Genomic DNA, 17146 nt, shown 5'->3' on the forward strand with positions numbered 1-17146 from the left:
TAAACTCAAAATCATCATCTGGATCCATTTTCTACACTTTGGTAATACTTTATAAATGACAATTTTTTAATATAATTCACATATATAATTTATAATTTAAAATAAACTACAAACTTTTGCAACATATAAATATGATAATCAACATCAAAACATTTACTTCACACGCACGTGTCATTCCTGCCCGCGGAATTTCCTACTAAAAAAAAAGCATGAAGTCATGGAGAGTATCGAATATCGAAACAATCGATGACACTCGAATTGAAAAGCATTGAACATAAACATGAGAAACGCATGCTATAGCAAGAAAAAAGTCATGTTAGCAAGAAAAAAGTCATGTTGTAGATGGCACTGCGGTTGGACAATTTTTTTTGGCGCTAACTTTCGAATTTAAACTGTATCTTTCTTTTTTTTTAAGTGAGAGAGAAAATAAATCAATATTTCCAGGCGGCACACGATAACTATAAGGCATCAAAATGTTAACATCTACTCAAAACGATTATTAATAAAAAAAAGAATAATTAATTAATATTAATAAAAAAAGAATAATATTAATAAAAAAAGAATAATTAATTAAATATATAGAAAATGGAATATTATTCAAACTACTAAAATTCAAATTATATTTATTTATTAATTTTCAGTCAAATAAATAATGGTCAAGAATATAATTTATTATAATGGTAAAGAATAATTAAATATTGTATTTTTTATCTAAAAAAAAATTGAATATTTTTTTATCTAAAAAAATTGAATATTAAAGTTATTCATTATTTGTGCGTATTTTAATACACTGCCAACCTATACATCCTGAAGAATTATGGGAAGAATTTAAAGAAGCATTATCTCATGATTATTTAAGAACAATGCCTGAAAGTTTTGCGCAAAGAAATGCATATATTCATATAAATACATTGCTTGCTGCCGAGAATTCAAGTATTACAAATTTTCCTACAATGCCACAAATATCAGAAACTGAAGAAGATATTGAATCTGAAATGATGTTTCAACAATATCAAGCTGTTGGGACTCAACAATATGAAAAACTTAATGAAAAACAGAAAGAAATTGTCGATATTGTTTTAGACACAATAGATAATGAACAAACAGATGATAATAAATGTCGATGTTTTTTCATTGATGGGCCTGGAGGATCTGGAAAAACATTTGTTTACACAACTTTATACTACTTACTCCAAAGTCAAAGAAAAAAAGTTTGTACTATGGCATTTACTAATAAGGTAATAAGGTAGTTACTTCCTCAAGGTAAAACTGTACACAAAACTTTTAAGCTACCAATTGCAATTTACAGAGACTCATCTCCAACTATTAAGGTACAATCCAAAGATGCAGATTATTTAAGAAGTATCGATGTCTTTTTTTGGGATGAAGCACCCATGGCTCCAAGACATGCTCTAAAACTGGTCGATCGAAATTTGAAAGACATAATGAATAGTAATAAGCCTTTCGGAGGGAAGATAATGATACTTGGAGGCGATTTTCGACAATTATTACCAGTTAAACAAAATGCAATTCGCAGTGAGTTAGTGAATCTTTGTATTAAATTTAGCAGTTTGTGGTCATCCTTTTCTCAATTTTCTTTAACAGAAAACATGCGTGCCTTGCTACATGAAAAAGAATTTTCAAAGTTTTTATTAGAGGTTGGAGATGGAGTAGCTAACCTCAATGATAATGATTTAGAATTACCAATGGATTGTATTGCTCCTCCTAATACCAATATTGCAGAAGACGTTTATGGAAACATAATTAAAAACAAAGAATTTGATAAATTGGCAAAAATGGCAATACTATCTGCTAGAAATGTTGACGTTGATAATATAAACAAATCAGTCGTTGAGCTATTAGATGCTTCAAGTGAAAAAATTTATACCAGTGTTAATACTGTAAAAGACTGTGATAATGATGAAATTAGGGAAGCTCTCTTACCAGAATACTTAGAAACGTTGAATCCGACAAATTTACCATCACATGAATTAAGATTAAGAGTTAATACAGTTGTCATGTTAATTAGAAATCTTTCAATTAATGAAGGATTATGTAATGGAACACGACTCCAAATTTTAGAATTACAAAATCATTTATTAAAATGTAAAATTTTAACTGACGGAGATAAATTTGGTAAAATTGTTTTCATAAATCGAATAACTTTATACAGTGATGATCGGTACCCTTTCCAGTTTGGACGCAGACAATTTCCAATAAAAATAGCTTTCGCAATGACAATCAACAAATCTCAGGGTCAAACTTTTGAAAAAATTGGAATAGATCTCAGACGAGACGTTTTTAATCATGGTCAATTTTATGTTGCGTTATCACGTGTTCGTTCATGGGACTCAGTAAGAATATACTTAGGAGATCAACGGCAATCAAATATTGTTAAAAATTTTGTTTTTAAAGAAATCTATGATTAATTTAGCTTCAGCCTTCTAGAAATAAAAATTTTTTAATAAAAAATTAAATGGTACGATTGACTAATTGTCCTAAAACTGAATTTGTCTTTTACGAAGAATAATAGCCTTTACCAGACTGTCCTTTTTATTTCTTAAGCACTGAATGATGAGAATGACGTGATATTTGATTACTTTAATCATTGTCACGTTGATTCTGACAGTGCTCAAATAGAGTATAAATTTAATATACAAATGAAAAAATAACGAATTTTGACTAATTCAAAGTATTTAAATTTATAAGCAGAATGTGCAATTACTTAGAATCTGACAAATAAATGCACCCTAAGCAGAAAGCGTAAAACCAAAAGAAGAATTTTGTGAGTAAAAGAGAGTGTCGACAGAATTATATTTTTCACTCTCATGTAATTCAGCTTTCTGTTTAAAGGCGTTCGCACAGCTCTACTGCCTGCTCAGGCAGGCGCAATGAGAGCAAGAGAGAAAAACATTTTACTTGAATTTTCTGACTCTCTTACTCTTATTTGGACAATGACAACCTGCAAGCAGGCAATAGAGCTGTGCAAGCGCCTTTACGCTTTGTATTTATATGGTAAACGAGCCTGGTTCGCTGGCGCTATTTATTCTTGCTGTTATCGAGTCTCTAAAGGCGCTTGCACACTTCCAAAATTTTGGGCTAGCAGCGACTTTTCATGGCCTTGAAACTCATATTATTAAATATGATTGGCTCTGACAAAGTACATTTTCACGCAGCTTTTTGTAGAGCTAATCATATTTAGTAATATGAGTTTCAAGGCCATGAAAATTCGCTGCTCGCCCAAAATTTTGGAAGTGTGCAAGCGCCCTTAGGCTATGTCCACAATAAGCTCTTTTATGTCTTTACATTGAACATAACAGAAACATACAAATAAAATATCATAAAAAATTATGATTGAAAATCTAGCAGCGAATTAAATTGAGAAAAAGAAATTATAATTGAAAATCAGGCAGTGAACTGAATTGAGCAATAGCATAAGAGCGAAGGAGACGGCCGCTTGCGGCCGTCGACTGCGCTAGTAATATAAACTTCAAAATATTGTTTACACAATGTCAAGGCGAGTTCCCATCTAATCTTCTCTTCGTGAAGTTTCAAAATGGCGACCATGGCGACGAACGACCAATAAGATTTTTTGTCCAAAAAGAAAGACGATTTTCTATTGGTCAGAGAGTGGCGCTTAAATTTAAATTCTCTTTCAGTCAAATTAGAGAAAAAGTACTAAAATATTTTAATAAATAATTAGAAATAGTAAATAATTTTTGATTATTGTAATTTTTATTAGTGAAAATTTAATAAAAATTATAAAATAAAAATTTTAATAAATAATTAGAAATAATTTTCGATTATTGTAATTTTGTTTAGTGAAAATTTAATAAAAATTTTAATAAATAATTAGAAATAATAAATAATTTTTTATTATTGTAATTTTTGTTAGTAAAAATTTAATATAAAAATTATAATAATTAAAAATACTGAAAGGCGAAAAAAATAATAAATTAGAATTTAGTTTTTTTTTTAAATTTTATTTGATTTTTATTTTATTTTCAATCTAATGAAGTAAAATAGGAGAAAAATTAATTTTCAAAAATACTAATCACATCCGGATTTTTTTTCCTCGCCTCACATATTAATCCTTTTTCTTGAGAAAATGAATTGCATAGAATGTCAAATAAAATTGTGGTATTATAAATAATGCGAATCCAATGGTAAAATTATTGAAATTACTTTGATTGAAGGGAAGAGACTTGAAAAGAAAAAAGCAAAAAAAAATTAATTAATTAATTGTAAAAGAAAAAAATTATTGAAATTTATTATTTTTTTTTAGAGAGAAAAATATTTGAAAAAAAACTTACTTCTCTTGGATGTGGACCAACAATTGGCGGTTTTATTTTACAGTAGAAATTTCTCACATTTCCCATGATAATTGGAAACAATTTTTTATTCTGTAAAATTTTCGACATTTTGCCAAAAAAAAAGAAAAATATCTTTTTATCCTGAAACTTAAAATTTTTTGGTTATTTTCATTGAAAAATAATTTAAAAAAAAAACAAATGAACATTATATAAATTTGTGGGAAAGAAAAAAAATTACAAAAATTTACGGCCCGTGTAAATAAATACCTACATAAAAATAATTTCCAAAATGGTAAGAAAAAAATTATTTTACAGAATAAAAAATTAAAATTAAAATAAATGATAAAAATGAATATTAATTACTAAAAAGCAATATTAATAATAAAAATAAATATTAATAAGAATAAAAGTGATAAACTTAATTAAAGCTAAAAAGTAAATAATAAAAATTTTTTAAAAAGTAAAGTGAACAAAAAATAATAAAGTAATAATAATAATAAATATATTAATAAAATAATAATAAACAGATTGAAGAAAGTAATAAAAATAAAACAATAATAAAACAAAAAAACAATCAAAAAACATAAAATAAAGTAAATTTAAATAAAATATTAAAATAATAAATAAATAGAAAATTTTAAAATAAATTAAAGAAAAAATTTCAAAAAATAAAAACTAAAAAACTGTTGAAAAGAAGTAAAATATTAATAAACAGAATAAAAAAATTGTGATGCAATTTCAATTGTTTTTGTAAAACAGAAATTTATTCATTAAAATTCCTGAAAATAATTGAATTTTGTAGAAGAAATTTGCTATTTATTTATAAAAATAATTTAAATATTGAGAAATTATTTTAGTTTTTTTTTTAAATAATTGAATTACTCAGAAGAATTTAATTAATTTTTAAAATAATTAAATTCTTCTGATGAATATTGTTATTCATGAAAATAATTGCATTTTTCAAATGAATTTTATTAAAAATCCTAAAAATAATTGAAATGTTGACAATTTATTTAAAATAATTAAATTTCTACGAAGAATTTAATTATTTTTCAAAATAATTGAATTTTTGTGATGAATATTCTTTTTTACAAAAATAATTGAAATTCGCAATGAATTTTATTAAAATTTCTAAATATAATTGAATTTTGTCTAAGAATTTTGCTATTTATTAATAAAGATAATTGAAATATTGACAATTTTTATTAATTTTTTTTTAATAATTGAATTTCTGATAAGAATTTTTTATAATTTTCAAAATATTTTAATTCTTGTGATGAATATTGTTATTTATAAAAATAATTGAATTTTGCAATGGATTTTATTAAAGTTCCTGAAAATAATTGAATTTTGCAATGGATTTTATTAAAATTTCTAAAAATAATTGAATTTTATAGAAGAATTTTGCTATTTACTTATAAAGATAATTGAAATATTGACAATTTTTTAAAAATGTTTTTAAAATAATTGAATTTCTGCGAAGAATTTTATTAATTTTCAAAATAATTGAATTCTTCTGATGAATATAGTTATTTATGAAAATAATTGGAATTTTCAATGAATTTTATTAAAATTTCCAAAAACAATTGAATTTTTTCTAATAATTTTGCTACTTATTTATAAAAATAGTTGAAATATTGACGAGAATTTTTTTTTACAATTTTTGAAAATAATTGAATTTCTGAAAAGAATTTTGTTAATTTTAAAAATAATTGAATTCTTTTAAAGAATTGCGTTAAAGTTTGTTTTTTGTTAAAATAGAATTTCAATTGTTTATGTAAAACTGAAAATTACTTATTTATTTTAATTAAAAATTAACTAATTTAATTTAAAATTAATTAATTTAATTAATAATTCATTAAACGATCTTTTTTTTTAGAAAAAATTTTTTATTCTACACTTATCGTCTTTTATATAATTTACGATACTTTTTCTACAATAAATTGTATATATCTTAAAATCTAAATTGTTTTTTTTTCCTTTTGTTCTCTTAAATAATTTACGATCATATAATTTATACAGAATTTTCAAACTCCGTACACACATTAGTAGACAGAAGAAAAATAAAAAAATTATTCTGAATTTGTGAAAAAAAAATTTATTTCTTTTCTTATTCATAGAAATTAATTATTAATTTATTTAATTTTCTAATATTAAACCAATTATTTTATCACTTTTTTTTGTTTTCTAATTTAATTATACGAATTGTATTTAAAATTAATTTTTAAGTTTACGGATAAATTAATTTTTTGTTTAAGATCCGCTACTTGTTTTTTTCTTTCTTTCTTTCTTTCTTTCATTAAAACGCAACTTTTTTCATTTTACTTTCCGTCTGTACAATCGAATTTCGTTTCGCCAAATTATGAAGAAAGAGAGAAAAAAATTACAATATTTACAAGTTTTCTTTATATAGCAGCGGAAATTTTTTTTTACATTTTTAGAGAAAAATAGCAAGAAAAAAAATACATTTTCAAAAATGTACAGTCACTTCAAGAAAAAGGAAAATTTATCACTATTTTTATTAAATTATTATATTCGGATAATTTTCTTTCCACTTTAATTTGAAAATGAAAATTAAATTTTTCTTCTTAAATAAAAAGAAGAAAAATGATAATTTTCAAATGGGAGGAGAAAACGGTTTTCTTTTTTAATATTTTCTTTACAAAATCAATCCAAAAAAATCGATTCACATTTTCTAGACAAACTTTCAACTTCAAGGAATAAAATATTGTTTTTAGTTTTTGTTCGAGAAAAAAATCCTCTCCTCCCTTTAGAAAAATTATTTTCAATGAAAAAAACAGAATCAAAGGAAAAGAAATTTAAAAAAAAATTATTTTTTTGTTAATTTACCGGATATTTTGCTTTTCTCGTTTCTCTCCAGATGAATGATTAAAATTGATAATTTGGAATATAAATTTACAGCCAGGGATGCCAGGATGGATCCATTCGGCAGAGATTGTCGTGACTATTGGCAGCGGCAACCAATGTACTGACTTTACTGTCAGTGCCATCAAAATTAGCCAACGAATTCAGTCTTGATATAATTGCCGTGACAGCTCTTGTCACCATTGTAATTAACAGTTCACCCTCCATGTCGGTTGGCGTTTGCGCTGCATTCTCAGGATCGTCCTGCTTCTTATTGTGATCGGCGATCACCTCGTCGCGCAATATTGCCCTTAAAATTGCGTGAACCTTGAATGAAGGTTGAACGAGGCATCGCGCTGTCGCTATTGCGCACGCCGTCAATGGACCCGAAACACCTGTTTGAAAATAAAAATTATTATTTCCTTTTATTTAGAATTTTCTATATATTAAAAAAAAAATTTTTAAACAATTTTATTTCTATTTCGAATTTAAAAATAAAGAAAATTATTTTTATTTTCTACTCATTTTTCTTTATTGTGTTGTAAAAAGAAAAATAATAATAAATAAATAATTACAGGCTTCACATTCGATAATTAATTTGAAAAAAGTAGAAAATAAGAAAAAAGTTTTTTCACTCATTAAGAGTGAAAAAAGTAGCTATCGAAAAATATAATTTGATAAATTTGACTTCAATTTTTTGTTGTTGAAGTTTTAAAAAAAAAAATATTTAAAACTTTAATCATTTCTTTAGGAATAAATAATAAATTAATAATTTTTTTAAATTAAAATTTTCAACATTATTGCAGTCTTACAACAATTAAAATTTAAATTTTAAATAAAAATATAAAATTCAAACTAAAATTCAATTATTTAAATATAAAAATCAAATAAGTTATTAAACAATTGAATAGTTCTAAAACTTTAATTCTTATAAAAGTATTTTATCTAAATTTTAAAAAATTCTTGAATTTCTAAGAAGAATTTTATTATTTATGAAAAGAATTGAATTTCTTGCCAAGAGTTTTAATATTTACGAAAATAATTCAATTCTTGCGAAAAGAATTTTATTTAAAATTTTTTCTAAATAATTGAATTCTCTTAAAAAAAGTAATTAATCTTGACAGAAATAATTGAATTTTTGTGAAGAGTTTTATTCAAACTATATTTAAATCATTGAATTCTAGAGAAAAATTTTATTATTGATGAAAAAAAAATTAATTCCGGTGAAGGTATTCAATTTTTTTTCTAAATTATTGAAATGCTGTGAAGAATTTTAATATTTGAAGAAATAATTGAATTCTTGCGAAGAATTTTTTTTCAAAATAATTGAATTCTCGTGAAAAATTATATTTTTTAGGAAAATAATTGAAATCATGTGAAGATTATTATGAAAATTTATTTAAATAATTGAATTCTAGTAAAGAATTTTATAATTTGGGAAAATAATTGAATTCTTGAGCAGAATTTTATTTAATTCTTTTCAAAATAATTGAATTCTTGAGAAAAATTTTATTTAATTTTTTTCTAAATAATTGAATTCTGGTAAAAAAATTTTATTATTAATGAAAATAATTGAATTTTGGTGAAGAATTGTATTCCAATTTTTTTTAAATAATTGAATTCCTGTGAAGAATTTTATTCCAATTATAATTGATGGAAATAATTGAATTCTTGGGAAGAATTTTATGAAAATTTATTTAAATACTTGAATTGTGGAGAATTTTATAATTTGAGAAAATAATTGAATTCTTGAGAAGAATCTTATTTATTATTTTTCTAAATAATTGAATTCTCGTGAAAAAATTTATTATTAATGAAAATAATTGAATTCATGTAAAGAATTTTATTAGCTACGAAAATAATTCAATTCTTACGAAGAATTTTATTTAAATATTTTCAAAATAATTGAATTCTTGAGAAAAATTATATTTTTTTTTGAAAATAATTGAATTCTTGTGAAGAATTTTATTCAAATTTTTTTAAATAATTGATTTTCTGTGAAAATTTTTATTATTTATGAAACTTAATGAATTCTTGCGAATAATTTTATTCAATTCTTTGTAAATAATTGAAATTTTGTGAACAATTTTATCATCTACGAAAATAATTCAATTCTTGCTTTAATTTTAATCAAATTTTTTTTAAACAATTGAATTCTCCTGAAAAATTTTATTATTGATGAAAATAATTGAATTTTCGTGGAAAATTTTAATATTTATGAAAATAATTGAATATTTGCGAAGTATTTCATTAAAATTCTCTTTTGGAATTATATTAAGATTTGTATTCAAAATTGAAAATAAATAATAATAATTTCAACAATTTTTTGAAAATAATTGAATCGCTTTAAAGAAGTTTTATTAAATTTTTTAAATTAATTAAATGAAATTATTATTAAAATTAATATTTTTATTTCAACTATTAGCGAATTTATAAGCCAAGGTCACCGCTAGATGGCAGTTGGGTTGATAAAATCAGATTCGTCGCCACCTAGTGGCGTACTTGGCGTTCTCAAGTGGAGAGAGTGTTTGTAATTTAAATCTCGTTTCAAAACACGCAGATAAGAAAAATAAAAGTAGTGAATATAAATATTCGATAAATATTAACCTGTATTTGTCAAGAATTCCAAGATATTGGGCGTCAATCGGAATGGAACCGGACGATTAGCGTCCAATTCGCCTTTATTGTCGTCCACGTCAAACTTGAAGTAGGCCACATTAATAAGCCCCGAGTCCTGATGGACGTACATCATGTCCGGATTCAGTCTCGTCAAGTGTAAAACATACTCCGCGAAACACGCCAACGAAAGTTGCAGCGTAAACTGTAAAGTACAAAAATTAGCAAACAAAAGAACTTCTCATTCTAATACGATTAGAATTTCTTCTTCTCACATAACTTTACAAGTAACCAACGAAAGAGTGAACGTACCATTTTTCTAAAGGTCCAATAATCCGTAGCTGCAGGAAAAGTCTTCAATGCCCAATCCCTCAGCAATGTTCGTGGCACCATTGTTGTTTGTACTTCGCGCAAAATGTCGCGCAGCACTTGATGACTCGCTTGGGTACCACGCGCTTGCACCGTTGCCAATCTATCATAATAGCGTGCAATCGGCGCATCGTGTTCGATTCCCATTTTCGTGCAACCCTGCTTATAGATGTCGAGCAAGGAAACTGACGCGGGATTATCTTCGACTAGTCGCATTTGCGGCGAGACGGCAACCACTCTTGGAACGGTGAAATGCAAAAATCTCCGGGAAGTTTCCTTTTGCCTTGTGAGATAGTGGTTCAGCATTCGTAGCAATTGTAGAACGCGTTCCTCGCGTCTTGCATCGCCCAGGCCAGCGTCGTTCACCACCAAATAGGGATAGAGACGTCCATTGTGACCGCGAATTCTCAATCGTCTAGCGGCCGTGTTGTGCCTCTGAACTACCTCCACTCTTGGCATGAATCTCGCTATTCTTACGTAATAGTGCGAGTGCTAGATAGGCGAGAAAGAAAAAGGTTTTTAATTGCTCGGTTTGCATCCCCAAATGTGGATATCGCTTTTTTGTCGAAAATCTCAAAAACGGTTACCGATAGAGGAAGCTGGCTAGAGACAACATTGTTCTCCATAAAGTAAGGAACAAAAAAGTCTCTGGCGACGTGACTCCATATTAAATACTTTTTGAGATAATCGACCCGACATAGCCTGCTTCCTAAACGTAGATATAAAGTATTTTTTAGCGAAACTATCAAAAACGGTTACCGACCGAGAAAGCAACCTACAGACAAAATTGTTCAGCATAAAAAAAGAACAAAAAAGTCTCTAGGGCCGTGACTCTATATTAAATACTTTTTGAGATAATCGACCCGACATAGAGCGAACGCTACCTAAACGTGGATGTAAATTATTATTTAGCAAAAATTTGAAAAACTGTTGCCGGTAGAGGAAGCTGGCTAGAAACAACATTGTTCTCCATAAAATAAGGAACAAAAAAGTCTCTGGGGACGTGACTACATATTAAATACTTTCAGAGATAATCAACCCGACATAGCCTGCTTCCTAAACGTGGATATAAAGTATTTTTTAGCAAAAATATCAAAAACGGTTACCGACCGAGAAAAAGTGCCTAGAGACAAAATTGTTCACCATAAAGTAAGGAACAAAAAAGTCTCTGGGGACGTGACTCCATATTAAATACTTTCGGAGATAATCGAACCGACATAGACTGTTGGCTCCCTTAACACGGATATAAAGTCTTTTTTAGCAAAAATCTCGAAACCGTTAACATATAAAGAAAGCTGTCTAGAGACAAAATTGTTCTTTATGAATTATGGAAGAAAAAAGTCTCTGGAGATGTGACTTCATATTAAATACTATTAGAAATATTTGAGTCGACATAGACAGTTCGCTTCACTAAACTCGGATGTAGTCTTTTTTAGCAAACATCTCGAAAACATTTAACGATAGAGAAAACTGGCTGGACACAAAATTGTTCTGCATAAAGTAAAGTACAATAAAATCTCTAGGAACATGACTCCATATTAAATACTTTTGAAGATAATCGAATCGACATAGACCGTTTGCTTCCCTAAAAGCGCACGTAGTCGTTTTTATCAAAAATCTCGAAAACTGTAACCTACAGAAAAAGCTGCCTAGAGACAAAATTGTTCTCTATAAATTATGGAACAAAAAAGTCTCTAGGGGCATGACTCCATATTAAATACTTTCGGAGATAATCTACCCGACATAGCCTGCTTCCTAAACGTAGATATAAAGTATTTTTTAGCGAAACTGTCAAAAACGGTTACCGACCGAGAAAGCAACCTAGAGACAAAATTGTTCACCATAAAAAAGGAACAAAAAAGTCTCTAGGGCCATGACTCTATATTAAATACTTTTTGAGATAATCGACCCGACATAGCCTGCTTCCTAAACGTAGATATAAAATATTTTTTAGCGAAACTATCAAAAACGGTTACCGACCGAGAAAGCAACCTAGAGACAAAATTGTTCACCATAAAAAAAGGAACAAAAAAGTCTCTAGGGCCGTGACTCTATATTAAATACTTTCGGAGATAATCGAGTCGACATAGAACAAAGAACATAAAGAATTTTTAAAAATTACCTTTGGAAGTAGAAATTCCCCTGGCAGTTCGACCTCCGCCGTCTTCAGACTAAAATTACTGAGAAAACGGCACTTTTCCTCAATTAGGAACGATCTGAAATGTAACGTTAGTTTAGGATCTTTAGGAATTGAGGAATATAACAAAGTCAAAATTCAGTTTCAGAATCATTACAAATTCAAACAACAAAAGATTTAAAAAAATCGAAAAAAGAAATAAAAGCATTTACTAAGAGATGAAAAGAATAAATAACTAATATCGACAATAAAACTCACTTTGGCAGCAATTTCGTCTTGGCCTCCAAAATTTTAATCCATTTCTTCAATTTATTGATGAGATTATGCAAAAGCCTCGCGCCGGGAACAGTGAAATCAAAGTCACTCGTGAACTGTCCTTTCATTCGTTGAAACACTGGATCCTGAACAGTTGCCTGTGCCCGTCGAGCAAGCGACTCTGATGCCGCTGAGCCAAAGCTATTATTCACATTCTGTGACGACGAAATATTCTCAATTCCAATTCCAAATGTCGATACTAATTTCTTGACAAAATTCAATGTATGAGGCGTTATTGTCGCCTCACTAACAGCTCCACGATTTTCAAAAGCAATCGCGTAACATTTTGTCAAACCTTGTCTTAATTGTCGTAAAACTTCCTCGTACCACGTTTCACGGAACCATACCATTTGATCGACAATACCCTCTAAACTCGACAGAATTGTTGGATGAATATCACGTTGCATGTGCATAATTTTCGAACAACGCCACATTGGTAGTGTTGCTCTAATTGGTCCTGTTTCTGGTGCTCCTTGCTGTTGAACGTTTGCTCTACCTTCGGCGCCGTCTTGCGCCTTACCTGCGGCAAGTTCCGCGCTCTTATAGCGTTCACGTTGTTCTATCTTCAATGTTAGGTAGAGTGTTCGAATGGAGAAATAAACAGCTTGGGGAAACATTCGACCAACTTGGCTCAAGAGATTTAGAATCACGTTGCCCTCGTGTCGTACAAGACACATCAACAGTTGCGGAATCCAGGGCAGCCATTGAATGGGAGGTACACCCACGGCGTATTTGTCCACTGCTTCCATTAGTGACGATTTATCGTCGTCATAGGTTAGTAACCATAGGACTTTTGCTAAATTCTTGCGGGACTTGGATTCGTTTTGATGACGACTGGCGTGGAGGAAACAAGTTATCGCGGATACTCCTATTGGTATTTGTCTCGCGTCCCTGGTGAAGATATGCTCTAGATAATCGCCCCATAAAGCCCAGGCTTTTATCGAAGTGTCTGATAGTTGAACCGCGGCGGAGAATGCCTTATTAGCGTCGTCGGATCGTCCCAATTGGGCTAACAACATTCCCTTTAGGGAATAGAATTCAGCCGTCATTTCCTTGGTGAAGTACTTTAGATTCGTGGATTCGATTACTTCCAAACCCTCTTGAAGTTCGTTTTTACCGGTTATTGACGCCATCTGGAGGTAACACTTCACCTGTTGTCGAATCTTTTGAAAACAGTCGACGATCGGTACACTCGGGATTGTATAAATTCGCGAGAGGGAATCCAAACACACTCCGCACAGATTATGTTTACGGGCGATTTTACCAAAGTGGATGATTGCCTGCGCGGAGGCATGAACACCCAACATGGAATGATTCGTCGTTTGTTCGGGTTGCGAATCATAGTGATTCGACACGAACGTATAGTGATGCTGACGCCAAGTGAATATATCGGACCAATGACTTAGATCGTCGGCAATTACCGGTAGACGATTACGCCAAGTCTTCACTATTGCCTTCATATCGTGAACCGAATTACTACGTCCGTGAATTAGGCCTTGGTGGATTTGCATCGCTTCCTGCAACTCCATAATCTGTTGGGCGGCTTGCAAAAGCGGGAGATGAATGTGACTGACAATGTGGGGAAGACGTCGCCACTCTCGCATACACAGACCGGACGCTAACTCTACGTATCTTTCGACAGCACTTAGATGTTGATCATCATTATGGCAGATCACCAAAAAACCTCTGTAGAGATTCACCTTCCATGCCATTTCCTTGGGGCAGTTTTGCTCCACCTGGGCTAGTGCCTCTTTCATCAGGGGCCAATTCGGTATTCGCCAGGAACTCTCCAGAATTAAAAATGGATTCTTCTCGGTCTTTCGGGTTCCATATTCGAGCAGTAAATCCCATTGGTTTAGTTCCTTCGCGCAACGGATCCAACGTTGCTCCCAAAGTATCGACTCTCTTTGGATTTTGAAAGGCGCTGGAGTGGTGACGAAATCCTGTTTAAATTTCGACATTGCTAGATCGTACGCTCCTTGGGCTTGTTCGAAAAATCCTTGTTGTTCCAAAGCGGTCGCTTGTAGTGTCTCCTTGTAATGGGCGTGCTTCTGCCATAAACCAGACCACATATCTTCTTCACACAATAGGGAATACATGTCTGACAGGGAATCGAGAATCTCCGTATGGGGACTGTTATCCGGTTCGAAGTCATAACAGTCCGATTCTCTTTTGATTTTAAACTGATTGTTACCATTGTCAAAGGCCATTTGCTCCAGGCTGAGTGTCATCCTGTGCCAGAGATTGTGCGATTTCCCAAGATATTTCATCACTGCGGGTCTCATTGGTACCGGGGGATTACAGTGCGCGAGTGCTTCAACAAAAGTTGCGATCGCGCTCGGATGACAGTCTTTCTGGATCACATGAGTGCCGCTGCAGATAAAGGGAACCATTTCCGCAATTAGGGTATTTTGTTGATGTTCATCGAGTATGGCCCACAAACGTGGGAACGTATCTAACCAGACCTGCTCCGCAAGGTTTGTGTCCATATGACAAAGTTGTGCCGCCGCGTTCAATAATTCCTCAGTCCGAATCTTTTTCGCCCCTTCGAGAAAATCTCCCTGCTTTGCAATTAGTTGAGCCAATGACGATTTCCTTCCAGCTTCAATTTCCTCCGTTCCTGTTTCCACATTAGACAAATCTAAATCCATAAGATCGTCCTTGACATCGTCGTTAATGTCCAATGGTTCCTCCTTAACACTCGTGTACATCAGGAAATTCTTCTGCTCCTCACCGTCGGACATATTTATCAATGCCGTTGCACTTGGTAACAGGATATCTTGATTCGACATTTGGATATGAGTCGTCGAATTCGCGGTGACGATCAAAAGCTCAATACACTGCTTGATCCAATAGTGAGGACCCATCGCGTCCCAACTTTGACTACAGATAATATAAAGTAACCGATCATGTAGACGTCGTTTCATAGAACCATCAAAAACCTCGAAGAACTTTGCACGAATATGTGGCTGAATGCATCTCAAACCGCAAAGGAATGCGGGTTCTAGTTTCGACGTTAGTTCCGAAGACTTAAGAGTATCGTCCCTATAGACAAAGTTCACCAATTCGAGGAACTGTCCATTAAGTTCTAAATCATCCGGAAAACGTTTCTCCACATACTGCATCATCTTCACAAGTAAAATCGATTTCTCCCTCAAACTTGGAGTCTGGTTCATAGCTATCGGATTCTTATTCTTCATCCATTCTTCAAGCATTTTTGTTATTGCTTTCATAACCTTGATATCTTGGGTCTTTTCAATGAGACCCACGAGTATTGATCCGATAAACGATTTCCGCATTTCTACACCCATTACTCCTACACGATTCTTCACAAGATCTAAACTCAAAATCAAAAGTTCGCTACCAATCTGATTTGTTTCGGTCGGAGTCGGATGTAAATGATCCTTGGCCATTCGGTGCAGAACTTTCATAAATGGAGTAATTAGCCTATCGATGTAATTCTGATTATTCGTGCAAGCCGCCTTTAACATCATCAAAGTTCCAAACAATGAACTCGGCGTTGCTGTTGCATTTTTGTCATAAGTATTCAAACCATCAGCTACGAATTTCCCAACAGTACTGTAAAGTGTATCGAGTTCCTCGTATTTACTAGCAACTGTCGAAGCAGTAGGTTCAGTGGGGAAAATTGTCATCAATCTCGATAAAAGTCCATGAACTAATCGTATCACTTTGGTATTTGTGCTCGCTATACAAGCACCCAATCCACGTTGCAATGGTTTGAAACCCGCTAAAACTTGTTCGCGTTTCATGACACCCAGGAGGAAGGTCAATAATTCCAGGGCTGTGCAAATATTCCCGAAATTCGGCTGCGTATTATCGACACTCGCGAACACTTTGTCTAACCACGCTAATTTGAGATCACACGACTGTGGCCAAACGTCCGGTTTTAGGGCCATTTTTAACAAGTTAACACAACGTCGCGATAATTGTTCACCGGGATTACCCTGCGCTGTTGTTGTCGTGGTGTCATTCACCTGGCACGCCAATCGTAGGAGGAAATTAAGAATCGCGTCCGCATGGGCACGTTCGATGGGTTTTGTTGCTCCGGGTTCTATTTTTGGGGCAACGGTCGGCACCGGGGAATTAACACCCTGAGCTAATCGTTTCGATACACTAGCTTCGTCAATGGATAAACGTTTCATTGGCACTATCATTGTTCCCGTACCGCCCGTTTCCTGATTCTCCGCCTCGTCCTTAATTCTATGCAATTCCCATTTGATTATCACTTCCGCGAGTTCAACCGCGAGTCGCCTATGTTCGATAGACGCGGTTGGACTGAAGCCCAGACGTTGGATCGAATTCACCATATGTTGGACCAAATGATGACGAACTGGATAATAAACCTATGGGAGAGAAATTGCGGTTTGTGAATATTTCATTTGTGAAGAGGAATGAACACGAATTGCGTATAGAGTTCGTTTCGGTAATGACAATAAATGGGGAACCTAATGCAAATTTTCGATTCCAGACATAAAACCTGAATTACTTTGGGGACCCTTTAGCAATAAAC

The 17146-nt window shown here is 31.5% G+C and overlaps 1 protein-coding gene across 1 annotated transcript in view; it reads right to left on the reverse strand.

Moving 5' to 3' along the window:
• Window positions 1–6867: 6867 nt before the first annotated feature.
• Window positions 6868–17146, reverse strand: part of LOC122503910 (transformation/transcription domain-associated protein) — a 38918-nt gene continuing 28639 nt past the window's right edge. The window contains exons 3-7 of the mRNA XM_043614681.1: window positions 12559–16979; window positions 12286–12379; window positions 10107–10655; window positions 9786–9999; window positions 6868–7573 (exon numbers count right to left, since the gene is read on the reverse strand). Of these exons, the coding sequence (XP_043470616.1) occupies window positions 7230–7573; window positions 9786–9999; window positions 10107–10655; window positions 12286–12379; window positions 12559–16979 (5622 nt within the window). The 3' untranslated portion in view covers window positions 6868–7229. The remainder of the gene's footprint in view (window positions 7574–9785; window positions 10000–10106; window positions 10656–12285; window positions 12380–12558; window positions 16980–17146) is intronic.

The sequence above is a fragment of the Leptopilina heterotoma genome, unplaced genomic scaffold (assembly GCF_015476425.1).
Source record: "Leptopilina heterotoma isolate Lh14 unplaced genomic scaffold, ASM1547642v1 Lhet_275, whole genome shotgun sequence".
Taxonomy (NCBI): Eukaryota; Metazoa; Arthropoda; class Insecta; order Hymenoptera; family Figitidae; genus Leptopilina; species Leptopilina heterotoma.